Source organism: Cetorhinus maximus, chromosome 9 (genome assembly GCF_964194155.1).
Source record: "Cetorhinus maximus chromosome 9, sCetMax3.hap1.1, whole genome shotgun sequence".
NCBI classification, from domain to species: Eukaryota; Metazoa; Chordata; class Chondrichthyes; order Lamniformes; family Cetorhinidae; genus Cetorhinus; species Cetorhinus maximus.
The window spans coordinates 25,463,738-25,477,423 of record NC_135887.1 but is presented as its reverse complement, the minus strand read 5'-3'; the positions used below and the strand labels follow the sequence as shown (position 1 = coordinate 25,477,423).

At 48.3% G+C, this 13,686-nt stretch overlaps 1 protein-coding gene across 1 annotated transcript in view; it reads right to left on the bottom strand.

The window, feature by feature from the left end:
• The window catches only part of LOC144684499 (unconventional myosin-Ic-like), a 56,958-nt gene that overhangs the window by 12,931 nt on the left and 30,341 nt on the right, over positions 1–13,686 (bottom strand). Inside the window, exons 16-27 of the mRNA XM_078548326.1 lie at positions 13,594–13,674; positions 12,495–12,600; positions 12,085–12,202; positions 11,071–11,184; positions 8,679–8,755; positions 8,320–8,388; positions 6,956–7,040; positions 5,398–5,557; positions 4,709–4,792; positions 3,534–3,627; positions 3,028–3,083; positions 789–924 (exon numbers count right to left, since the gene is read on the bottom strand). Coding sequence (XP_078404452.1) covers positions 789–924; positions 3,028–3,083; positions 3,534–3,627; positions 4,709–4,792; positions 5,398–5,557; positions 6,956–7,040; positions 8,320–8,388; positions 8,679–8,755; positions 11,071–11,184; positions 12,085–12,202; positions 12,495–12,600; positions 13,594–13,674 — 1,180 coding nt within the window. The remainder of the gene's footprint in view (positions 1–788; positions 925–3,027; positions 3,084–3,533; positions 3,628–4,708; positions 4,793–5,397; positions 5,558–6,955; positions 7,041–8,319; positions 8,389–8,678; positions 8,756–11,070; positions 11,185–12,084; positions 12,203–12,494; positions 12,601–13,593; positions 13,675–13,686) is intronic.

Here is a 13,686-nt window from a genome sequence, read left to right as displayed (position 1 = left end):
CAAGGCTCCTTAAACAGCACCTTTCAAACCCATGACCGCTACCATCTAGAAAGACAAAGGCAGCAGACATATGGGAACACCACCACCTGGAAGTTCCCCTCCAAGTCACTCACCACTCTGACTTGGGAATATGTCGCCGTTCCTTCACTGTCGCTGGGTCAAAATCCTGGAACTCCCTCCCTAACAGCACTGTAGGCGTACCTACATCATATGGGCTGTAGCGGTTCAAGAAGGCAGCTCATCACCACCTTCTCAAGGGCGATTAGGGATGGGAACAAATGCTGGCCTTGTCCATGATGTCCACGTCCCATGAAAGAATTAAAAACATTATTCACTCAGATATATGTTTAGTCTAAAGGATGGAAGGTAGTGCTGATACATCCAATCCATTAAGTTTAACAGCATGGTATTTCTTTTTTTTTCTACAATGTTCCCAATCCTCAGTTTGGCCTATTTCCTCCTCCTCCTGTCCTGATTCAGGCTGAGGTATAAGTTACAGATAACAGCCACCTTCCACCCTGTGGTTGGTCATCCTTCATGTGTGTTAGAGGCTCATCCACTCAGGACCTCACTGTTGAGCTTGATCCTGTCCAGATACAAACAAACCAGATGCATGGAAAAAAATCAAAGGAAGCCTCTTCTCTTCTCCCTCCTTTCTATCAACCGCGCTCTCCCTCTCCATCATCTCTCCCTCCACCCCTTCAAATCCTCTCTCTTCCCCCCCACCACCCGCCAATTCAGCTCTCTCCCTCCAACTCACTTCTCCACCACGCCCTCCCCCAGCCTACCGTTCAGGTTGGTGTAATCAATCTTCTGTTTGAGTTTGGCTTCTTCCACAATGAAGGCACTGTCTGCAGTGATCAGCAGTTGCCGCGCTCTCGGCCTGTAGCCATTCCGATCATACTTAGTCACCGCCACAGCGTACTGCAAGAAACAAACTAGGAGTTACTGCCAAAGAGAGCGTGCGGTCACTGTCAAATCACAGACCAGCTGCCCTGAAGCATAGTCCATAATCGCACAAGAAAAACATCAATATCATTCACCCAAAGAAACTCCTACATGGGATCTGTTTCACTTTTCCCTCCCACTCTTCCAACTCCAATTTCCTGTCCCTGACCCCACCACCCCTGTTTAGAAAACAATAGTCATCATGGTGTCTCCTCAACTAACTCAGACTTTCAGACTGCGAAGCAGCCTCCCCTATCCTCTATCTTTCACGATGCATTCATAGAATCTTACACACAGGAAGAGGTTATTTGGCCCATCACGTCGCCGTTGGCTCTTTGCCTAATTAGGCCCACTCCCCTGCCCTTTTCCCATAGCCCTACAAATTTTCCTTTTCATGTTATTTATACAATTCTCTTTTGTAAATTAGTTTTGAAACTACTTCCATCCCTAATTCAGCACATTCCAGGTTGTTAAAACTTGCAATCTTGCTGCAACAAGATCTTTCCTTCCTTTGTGCCAACTGTAGCTCAGTGAGTAGGACTAGGAGTAATTTCTATGTTCAAATCTCCCTCCAGAACGTGAGTACAAATATCAAGGTTTATATTCCAGTACAGTACTGAGGGGGTGCTGCATTGTTGGAGGTGCTGTCTTTTAGATAAGATGTTGAACAGAGTCCCTGTCTGCTCTCTCAGCTGGGTGTAAAAGATCCCATGGCACAATTTTGAAGAGGAGCAGGGGATTCTCCACGGTATCTTGGCCAATATTAATGCCTCAATCAACATCACTAAAAACAGATCATCTGATCATTATCACGCTGCTGTTTGTGGGATCTTGCTGTGTGCAGGCTGGCTGCCACATTTCCTACATTACAGTGATTGCACTTTAAAAGTACTTAATTTACTGTAACGCATTTTGAGACATCCGGTATTTGTGAAAGGTGCCATATAAATATATGTCTCGTTTTGACCTAACTCAGTTTCTCTTCTCCCAGTGCTCCTGCAGAACAATGGCCATTAGACTGTTTCTTAATGATGATTAACCAGATTTGGGAACAGGAAAAGACCATTCAGTCCCTCAAGTCTGTTCCTATTAGATCGTGGTTGATTTGCATCTCAACCCAATTTCCCACTATGGCTCCATATTTCTTAAAGCCCTTACTGAACAAAGAACTATCAATCTCAGTTTTGAAAGCCCCCCCACCCGGAGCATTGGGCGTGTTTTCAAGATTTCCACCATCCTTTTATGTGAAGAAATGCTTCCTGATTTCCATGAAAAAGTCTCTAACAGACACACTGCACTGATTACGAACATACAAACTAGAAGCAAAGTAGGCCACTCGGCCCTTCGAGCCTGCTCCACCATTCAGTAAGATCATGGCTGATTTGATTGTAACCTCCCACCTACCTCCAATAACCTTTCACCCCCTTGTTAATCAAGAATCTATTTAGCTCTGCCTTAAAAATATTCAAAGACTCTGCTTCCACTGCCGTTTGAGGAAGAGAGTTCCAAAGACTCATGACTTTCAGAAAAAATTTCCCCACATCTCTGTCTTAAATGGATGACCCCCTATTTTTAAACCATGACCCCTAGTTCTAGATTCTTCCACAAGAGGAAACATCCTCTCCACATCCACCCTGTCAAGACCCTTCAGGATTTTAAAGTTTTCGATCAAATCACCTCTCACTCTTCTAAACTCCAGTGGATACAAGTCTAACCTGTCCAACCTTTCCTCATAAGACAACCCTCCCATCCCTGGTATTAGTCTAGTAAACCTCCTTTGACCTGCTTCTAATGCATTTGCATCTTTCCTTAAATAAAGAGACCAATACTCTCCATTGTACTCCAGATGTGGTGTCACCAGTGCCCTGTTTAACTGAAGTATAACCTCCCTATTTATATATTCAAATGGAAGTTGTTAATGTAACAGCAGAAACTTCCCCCACTGACTGGTTATTAAATCTTCATTTCTATGAGTTTAGTGCTTTTCCTCAAGCCTCTGCTCTACTGTTTAATTAAGGATTAGATGTCAGACAGTTCACACAGCCCAGCTTCGATGGTGGCCAATTGGTGAACAGTTACCTTGATTTTATCACTTTCTATAAGTTGCAACACTTTGGCGTTGATCTCCTCTGTTGCTGAAAGAGAAACAAAGCGTTTTGATAATGAAAACCATCCCCTCGCAGCTCCAGCCCCCGCGCCCCCGCCCCCTTCGCAGCCCCTCCCCAGCCCCCTCGCAGAGCCGCCCCTTCGCAGCCCCTCCCCAGCGCCCTCACAGCCCCTCCCCAGCGCCCTCGCAGCCCCACCCCAGCGCCCTCGCGGAACCGCCCCCCTTGCAGCGCCTCCCCAGCGCCCTCGCGGCCCCACCCCAGCGCCCTCGTGGCCCCTCCCCAACGCCCTCACGGCCCCTCCCCAGCGCCCTCGCAGCCCCTCCCCAGCGCCCTCGCGGCCCCTCCCCAGCGCCCTCGCGGCCCGGCCCCGTCCCGTCCCTCTCGTGGCCCCTCCCCAGCCCCCTCGCTGCCCCTCCCAGCCCCACCCCAGCCCCCTCACGGCCCCTCCCAGGCGCCCTCAGTGATGCTGTAACTTACCAATCCTGGAGCTGACAAAGAGTTTGGGAACACTTTGGGGATAATTATCCTTTTTATCCTTGAACACTTCGCTTGCCACAACTTTCTGCTCCAGCTGGTTAAAGAGAGAGAGGGAGAGTGAGAGAGAGAGGCAGAGTGCTCGGCTAAAGATCAGGATATAATTGAAGAAAGTTAATCAAAATCAGTTTATTTTTAAATGGCATCACTCCTGGAGAAATGAAGGATTCAATAGGGTCGATAGAGAGAAACTACTTCCTCTGGTGGGGGTGTACAGAACAACGAAACAGAAATTTAAAATTAGAGCTGGGCTGTTCAGGGTGATGTCAGGAAGCACTTCTTCACGCCAAGATAGTAGAAATCGGAACAGTCTCCCCAAAAAAAACTGTGGATGCTGGGAGTCAATTGGAAATTTCAAAATTGAGATCGATTAGATTTTTGTTAAGCAAGGATATTAAGGGTTATGGAACCAAGGTGTGTAAATAGAGTTAAGGTATGGAACAGCCATACTTAACTGAATGGAAGATTAGGCTTGAGGGGCTGAATGGTCTCCCCCTGTCCAAGGATTCTCTTTGCTCACTGTCTGCTCCCACTGCTACTTTGTGATTGACCACAGTTGGCGTATGTGAGCAGCCTAGATGCTTTGCCATTCTCCTAACCTGTGCTGTGTACGTGGAATATAGTCGAGCGGTGGTTATGCCACTGGATTAATAATCCAGATTTCAAATCCCACCAGAGCAGGCTCGAGATGCTGAACGGCCGCCTCCTATTTCTACAAAACAGGCTCAGTTCAGTTGAAAAAAACTTTGGAAATAAAAGCTGGTACCAGTAAAAGTCAAATCGGTAAAACAAAGCTGTCAGATTGCTGTAAAAACCTAATTGGCTCATTAATGTCCTTTTAAGGAAGGAAACCTGCTTTTCTTACCTGGTCTGGGCATATGCCTGACACCAGTTTCACACCAACGAGGTTGACTTTTAACTGCCCTATGAAGTCACTCAGTTGTTCCTTATCAGTGCAAATTGGGGTGGGCAACCAACTCGGGCCTTGCCAGTGATGCCCACATCCCGGGAACAGCTCAGAAACCAGAGGCAGCTTCGTGTTTGAGAATTCTGATTTAAATTTGTAAGGCACAAGTCAGTAAGAGCACTCACTGCGCTCACACAAAATAATTCTCTACCTGTTGCTTCCACTCGGGAGTAATCCTCTTGCAGTAAGTTTGCACCATGTTCTGCATATTCAGATCTCTCAGCAGCTCTGAAGCCTGGAATACAACACAGGAACACATAGTTAAAGAAAGGCTTGCATTTTTATAGAGCCTTACACAACCTCCATACATCTCAAAGTGCTTTACAGTCAATGAAGTACTTTTGAAGGGTGGTCACTGCTGTAAGGTTAGTGTTTAAGAAATCCCTGTACTTATTACTAAAGGTGACAGTTTAATAACTGTCCCACCAGGACCATTCGGACCCCCAGGCTGTGCTCAGTCCCACTGCTAGCATCTCCCCTGACACAGGAAACTGACTGGCCCTTTTCCAATTGGGAAATTAGCACAATTAGCACAGATTGAAAGGGTTCGGTGGATTGGGGGAGGCATAAAATAAAGTGTAATAAATCTAGTTCCCCCCAGAACAACTGGGGTCAATTGAAACTTTCAAAACTGAAATTGATAAGTTTGAGGAAGGTATTAAGGACAACAGAACTAAGGTGGATAGATGGAGAAGATACAGATCAGCTGTGATCTAACTGGCTGGTAGAACAGGCTCAAGGGGCTGAATGGCCTTCTCTTATTCTCGTGTACGTTGTGGTCCAATCATAATCAAGGTTTGAAACATGTGACTTCTTGCTGCTCAGGGCAAGCTGCCTTACCTCGGAGAGTGCTGGGGGGGGCACAGGCCAGGATTTATCCAGAACATTCTTTGGCAGATTGCGTTTGAGCTTCATCAGGAAGGAGTATCTGACATAATCCAAGAAGTACTCATTTTCTGGACAGCGCGGTTTGTGTCTATAAATGAACCCCTTGATAAATCTGACGGGGAAGACGAGAGAAACACAATCTCATTAAATTAGTAAAGACAGTACTGTAGGCTGGAGAGGGAAAGGGGTGAGAGAGCTGGAAAGCACGGCCATTAGAAGCTTGGCTGAACGCAGGATCTTCGGTGGTGCCAGTTTAAAGAATGTAGGGACCTATTCCACCTCCTGGGTGACCCTGCCCTCATCTCCCAAACTATTACATGTAACTGTGGAGTCCAATTGCACAAATAGGCTCTTAGTTTGTTTGCACAATGCATCAATAAATCAGACCACAATGTTAAATGCGAGAAGTTTCAATCAGTTGGTTGGGTGCATTTGCCTTGTGTAATGGGGAGCATTAAGGGGACACAGTCAGTCACCCATAACTCCCCTCCCTCAAGTCTGCCCCCAGTCCCTGCTCCCACACCTTGGGACCACCATCATAATCACCACCCCCCAGCCTGCCCCTGTACCCGCCTTCCCCGGCCCAGGATCCCCATCACAGTCATCACCACCCCAGCCTGTCCCCGGACCCTCTTCCCCCAGCCCAGGACCCCCTTCACAGTTACCACCCCTCCCAGCCTGTGCCCAAACCCTCCTCCCCACCCCAGAACTGCTAGTCACCACCCCCCAGCCCACCCTGGACCCTTCTCCCCCATCCTGGCACCCAGTGTTAATTGGTTCTTGTTGACCGCTCACTGCCAGGTGACATGTGATGCAGACCCCACACTCTATTCATTTCAGTGATCCTCTATCCACTTTGCTGGCCATTTCTGGAGTTTGATGCTGTTTTCAGTCTCCTGGGATTTTCTGACTTTTTCCCCTCAATGGAAAGAGCCTAAAGTCAGGTCAGAACCAATCAGCAAATAAACACACCCTTCGACCAGAAATCTAAGGCAGTGCACCAATCACACACAGGAAGACCGGATTAGTGGAGGTGGAGTACACAGACTTGAAGTCGTCTATGGTTTTATAGCAGAATTTCCAGCACAGAAACAGGCCTTTCAGCCCAACTGGTCCATGAACCTCCGCCCACCCTCCATCTCACTCTACCAGCTTATCCTTCTATCCTTTTCTCCCTCGTGTGTTTATCTAGCTTCCCTTTAAATGTATCTATACTATTCACCTCAACCACTCCCTGTGGTATGAGTTCCACACTCTCCCCACTCTCTGGGTAAAGAAGTTTCTCCTGAATTCACGATGGGATTTATTAGTGACCACTTTATATTGATGGCTCCTGGCTCTCAGCTCTTATTTCAGAAGTATATATTCTGGCTTTGTTCTTTGGGCTCAGGCCCCACCAACATATGCACACAGACTCGAACACCTATTGTCTAACATCTTACGCTGGGAGGTGATTCGCGGTGAGCTGTTTCTCACACCTCTCCCCTCTCCAGGCAGACAGGTCGCTTACCTGCGGATGGTGAGAGCAGCATTTTTCCGGCGAGTGGCTATTCTGCGGCCTAGTTCCCCTCTCCACCATGACTGTATCGTGATTGCTTCAGAAATGCAAAGATCAAAACTCTGAGTCAGAGAGGTAAACCAGAGAGCCTCATAGCATTGTTCCATTCCAAACATACTGATCCAGAAACGGAGCAAAATATTTACATTCATTTCTAGAATCTGCACACTCCCTGTTTAAAACCAAGAAAATACAACTTGAATCATCTTAATCCTATCCATTAATGTGTTTGACACACTCACTCGCTCTGGGTCTTTTTTGTTTCTTTTTTTACACACTCGATCGGAGGAGTTTTATACACACTCACTCGCCCTGAGGGGTTTTTACACACTCGCCCGCTCAGAGGGGTTTTACACACCTACTCGCTCAGAGGGGCTTTACACACTCACTCGCTCTGAGGGGTTTTATATACACTCACTCGCCCTGAGGGGTTTTATACACACTCACTCGCTCTAAGGGGTTTTATACACACTCACTCGCCCTGAGGGGTTTTATACACGCTCACTCGCCCTGAGGGGTTTTATACACACTCACTCGCTCTAAGGGGTTTTATACACACTCATTCGCTCTGAGGGGTTTTATACACACTCACTCGCCCTGAGGGGTTTTATACACACTCACTCGCCCTGAGGGGTTTTATACACACTCACTCGCCCTGAGGGGTTTTATACACACTCACTCGCTCTGAGGAGTTTTATACACACTCACTCGCTCTGAGGAGTTTTATACACACTCACTCGCTCTGAGGGGTTTTATACACACTCACTCGCCCTGAGGGGTTTTATACACACTCACTCGCCCTGAGGGGTTTTAAACACACTCACTCGCTCTAAGGGGTTTTATACACACTCACTCGCTCTGAGGGGTTTTATACACACTCACTCGCTCTGAGGGGTTTTATACACACTCACTCGCTCTGAGGGGTTTTATACACACTCACTCGCTCTGAGGGGTTTTATACACACTCACTCGCCCTGAGGGGTTTTATACACACTCACTCGCTCTGAGGGGTTTTATACACACTCACTCTGAGGGGTTTATACACACTCACTATGAGGGGTTTATACACACTCACTCGCTCTGGGCAGTTTTTACACACTTGTTTTAAGGGATTTTACATACACTCTGGGGCGTTTTACACGCTCACGTTCTGGGTTTTTTTTATACATTCACTTGCACTGGAGGGTTTTACACATTCAGACATTTACACACACGCACACACAGAGGAGTTTATGCAGTAGATCCTGGAGGCTCTGAAGATATATTGCTCATCTTGGTTCCTAAGTTTGATTAATAAATAGATATTCGGTGTTTACCTGATGATCGCTGCTTCTGGTACTTCTGTCGCTGATGGAATCCTCGCCACTCTGCCTGGATCTTAGTGACTGAGGAAAGAAAGGAATTCAATAAATGGATCAGAATCCCTCAGATCAATCTCCAATCCTCTCCCCAATAACAGCATCAGTTCAGGATAAACAGAGATCCCAGGGATGGAATCATTTCTAAGTCACGACAAGATGCTCAGCTGAATCAGTAAATTCCAGTAAATACTGGAGCAGCATCCACAACACAAAGCAGTGCAATCATACTGTGCACTTAAAATATTCAGCTGCTAGTTCAAATCCTGCCTCCGCCTTGCACCTCCCTATCTCTGTAATCCCTGTGGAACACTTACCAATCGTGTGTTTCTGCAGCTCAAAAGCATCTTCAGTGGCAAACAGGGTCTTCGGGAAACGGATAAAAATCTTCGTCCTTAACAGCAGATTAAAGGAAATAAAATAAAGAGCTCATTGTTGGGGGATGGGTCAGAAATCAAAATCTCGGTCGCACGCTAGCTGGCAAACATGGCCCACCCCACCTGGCCGCACACCCGCCCCACCCGCCAACACGCACAGCCCCCTTGCCGAAATGCAACACACCATGAGAAATTAGCTTGGGATCAAAGGTCTGCTTTTGACAGCATGCCCAATATCAGGGATATAGCAGTGACGGATACCATTACCGTCTAGTGTTTGTCTGCAAGGGTTGGTGAACAGCCACAATTCACACACAAAGGCATAGTTTCAGTTCCTGTTCTTGCCCTAACAGGAACTGGCAATTTTTTTTTCTTCCAAATCATCCCTCCTGCTCTCTCTGGGGGTTCAGTTCCTGAAGGTGCTGACTCTCACTGGGGTACAGTTCCTGAAGGTGCTGACTCTCACTGGGGGGCAGTTCCTGAAGGTGCTGACTCTCACTGGGGTACAGTTCCTGAAGGTGCTGACTCTCACTGGGGGACAGTTCCTGAAGGTGCTGACTCTCACTAGGGGACGGTTCCTGAAGGTGCTGACTCTCACTGGGGGACGGTTCCTGAAGGTGCTGACTCTCACTGGGGGACAGTTCCTGAAGGTGCTGACTCTCACTGGGGGACAGTTCCTGAAGGTGCTGACTCTCACTGGGGGACAGTTCCTGAAGGTGCTGACTCTCACTGGGGGACAGTTCCTGAAGGTGCTGACTCTCACTGGGGGACAGTTCCTGAAGGTGCTGACTCTCACTGCGGGACAGTTCCTGAAGGTGCTGACTCTCACTGGGGGACAGTTCCTGAAGGTGCTGACTCTCACTGGGGGACAGTTCCTGAAGGTGCTGACTCTCACTGGGGGACAGTTCCTGAAGGTGCTGACTCTCACTGGGGGACAGTTCCTGAAGGTGCTGACTCTCACTGGGGGACAGTTCCTGAAGGTGCTGACTCTCACTGGGGGACAGTTCCTGAAGGTGCTGACTCTCATTGAGGGGACTGTTCCTGAAGGGGCTGACTCTCATTGAGGGGACTGTTCCTGAAGGTACTGACTCTCATTGAGGGGACTGTTCCTGAAGGGGCTGACTCTCATTGAGGGGACTGTTCCTGAAGGGGCTGACTCTCATTGAGGGGACTGTTCCTGAAGGGGCTGACTCTCATTGAGGGGACTGTTCCTGAAGGGGCTGACTCTCATTGAGGGGACTGTTCCTGAAGGGGCTGACTCTCATTGAGGGGACTGTTCCTGAAGGGGCTGACTCTCATTGAGGGGACTGTTCCTGAAGGGGCTGACTCTCATTGAGGGGACTGTTCCTGAAGGGGCTGACTCTCATTGAGGGGACTGTTCCTGAAGGGGCTGACTCTCATTGAGGGGACTGTTCCTGAAGGGGCTGACTCTCATTGAGGGGACTGTTCCTGAAGGGGCTGACTCTCATTGAGGGGACTGTTCCTGAAGGGGCTGACTCTCATTGAGGGGACTGTTCCTGAAGGGGCTGACTCTCATTGAGGGGACTGTTCCTGAAGGGGCTGACTCTCATTGAGGGGACTGTTCCTGAAGGGGCTGACTCTCATTGAGGGGACTGTTCCTGAAGGGGCTGACTCTCATTGAGGGGACTGTTCCTGAAGGGGCTGACTCTCATTGAGGGGACTGTTCCTGAAGGGGCTGACTCTCATTGAGGGGACTGTTCCTGAAGGGGCTGACTCTCATTGAGGGGACTGTTCCTGAAGGGGCTGACTCTCATTGAGGGGACTGTTCCTGAAGGGGCTGACTCTCATTGAGGGGACTGTTCCTGAAGGGGCTGACTCTCATTGAGGGGACTGTTCCTGAAGGGGCTGACTCTCATTGAGGGGACTGTTCCTGAAGGGGCTGACTCTCATTGAGGGGACTGTTCCTGAAGGGGCTGACTCTCATTGAGGGGACTGTTCCTGAAGGGGCTGACTCTCATTGAGGGGACTGTTCCTGAAGGGGCTGACTCTCATTGAGGGGACTGTTCCTGAAGGGGCTGACTCTCATTGAGGGGACTGTTCCTGAAGGGGCTGACTCTCATTGAGGGGACTGTTCCTGAAGGGGCTGACTCTCATTGAGGGGACTGTTCCTGAAGGGGCTGACTCTCATTGAGGGGACTGTTCCTGAAGGGGCTGACTCTCATTGAGGGGACTGTTCCTGAAGGGGCTGACTCTCACTGGGGATGGGTTCCCCGGGCACAAAGTGGTCTCTTCATCCACTGTAACATTGGCGAAGTTAAGCTTTGTTTGTACTGTTCTTGCTCTGCAGTTGGGACTCACAGATGTAACGTACCTGCCCAGTTTGTGATCTTCCGGCTTGTATCCAAGATGTCGCACTAAAGTTGCCACCCCATCGGAAGGCCGGCCTTTCCAATTGGGCCACGTTTCCGGACAGAGTGATTTGTACCTAGGGAAAGAAACAAGTGTCCAAAGTGTTACTGGAAAAAATAAACGTCTCCAGAGCCTCACCATCCAAACCAGGACAACTCCATGTAGTGTCATCAATCTGGATCACTCCTACTGTAAATTTCACACAATCTATGATACTGTAAATCAGAGTTGGAACTGTTTGTAAACAGAATAAAACTCCTTCTACACAGCCCACTCAAACACTGCCAGGACACAGCACAGGGTTAGGTACAGAGTAAAGCTCCTCTACACTGTCCCCATCAAACACTCCCAGGACAGGTACTGCACAGGGTTAGACACAGAGTAATGCTCCCTCTACACTGTCCCCATCAAACGCTCTCAGGACAGGTACTGCACGGGGTTAGATACAGAGTAAAGCTCCCTCTACACTGTCCCCATCTAACACTCTCAGGACGTTAGATACAGAGTAAAGCTCCCTCTACACTGTCCCCATCAAACACTCCCAGGACAGGTACAGCACGGGGTTAGATACAGAGTAAAATTCCCTCTACACTGTCCCCATCAAACATTTCCAGGACAGGTACTGCACGGGGTTAGATACAGAGTAAAGCTCCCTCTACGTTGTCCCCATCAAACACTCCCAGGACAGGTACAGCACGGGGTTAGATACAGAGTAAAGCTCCCTCTACGTTGTCCCCATCAAACACTCCCAGGACAGGTACAGTACGGGGTTAGATACAGAATAAAGCTCCCTCTACGTTGTCCCCATCAAACACTCCCGGGACAGGTACAATATGGGGTTAGATACGGAGTAGAGCTTATTCCATACTACAATAATAACCAATATTTGCCCATATTTTAAAGTTCAAATATTTTCGGTTGCTAAATCATCTTTTCCTTGTGCAGGAAATAATTTCTACATTCCAGCCACACCCACCTCTGCAGGAAGATCTCGAATTTCCTCCGGTATGCGAATCCAGCTCTCCGAACTCGCAGATTCTCCATTAGACCCAGGTACTTCACCTGATGCCTGATCAGAACTTCATCAAATCTTCCTGGACAGTGAGAGAAAAACGCAATTGTTATCGCAAGGGTATGGAGTAAATTCACAGTAAACTCAGAGGCATGCATCAGAGTCTGCAAACCTCCTATTTTCATTATCTTCAACGTTAACCTTTTTTTAATCAGCATATTACATTCTAGAGATTTGGCTGATGGTATCAGGGTGACAGTTCTTGCTGTTTCCTACTTGGGAGTAGAGATGGGGAGGGGGAAGGGGGAGGAAAGAGGAAGGGAGAGGGGAAGGAGAAAGAGAGCGTAGAAAGGAAAGGGAAGAGGAGGAGGTACCTGATTGCTTCGCATCATTGGGCTTTATACAACGGACATATGATGGCTCTTTCGACATTAGGATCTCCATGAGTTTAGCCAGGCTGTTCTTAAATTGTGTTGCTGCCTGCATCGAGAGAGAGAGGGAGAGAGAGAGAAGAAAAAAAGTCAATCAGGTAACCTCAAATGCTGTCGGCATTGTGGAAATCCCGTTGGTGAGGACCTGCTCTTCATCACGGATATTGGGAAATGGCCGATTACCGGAGACAAAGAAACAGTTATTTAAACAATGATGCAGGAATGAATTAGTGAACATTTAGGATCCAGCACTTGAATAATTGGAGACATGACGATGTTGTCATTTTAGCTTGGGAGGGGCAAGTGAGCTTGTACTTTTGGTTCCCAAATCTTTCCACATGTCTGGGTCAGTTGTAGATTCATTGATAGGGATTGATCACTGTGATTGGTCAATAGCTCTAACATTGTATCATCCAACTACCTGATGGTAGAAGGTGAACTCGAATCAGCCTTACCTGGTCTTATTTTGTTTATCTATATATAATAGATATAGAAAGGCTGTATGGAAGTGGGGACAGGCTATATCCATGCCATTCTCAGTCAACAGCCTCATTCATCCCCCACCTATTTCAGAATGTGCCAGAAAGCAGAGATGCCACTCCAGCCCAACCCCCATTCTGGTCAATTGTGAGAAGCGCTTATTGGCTGGGCAGGAGATAGCCACACTCCCTATAACTGGGTAAGGCCACCACTCACCCAGCTCTGCCCCGCGTGGAGACAGGAGCATTCTGAATGCAGCCGTCCAGAGTGAGGGTTAGAGGCTGCTGTTGGAACCATAAATGCTTTCACTGGCACAAGGGGTTGGAGAAGTTGAACCCTTAACAGGGGCTGACTCTGGAGAAGGAGCAAGATGGAGACTGTACAACAGCAGCATTCAGAGGTGGAGGAGCAAAGGGGATAACCCCAAGGACTGAACATCAGCACCTTGGATAGTTAGGGAGCGAATTGTGTTGGGTTGGCAGGAAGTTGGGTTGGGTAGTGGGGGGGCTGGGGGTGTTGAGGGGAACTCACCCTCGAGGGTTACTGTTCTTTGGCCCCTTACCGTTTCTGGTCTCTTCTTGTCATCCAATTCTCCTCGCTCAAAGCACTGGTTCAGGATCCCGTTCCCAGACTCGCATATTGCCTGTAAAGGACA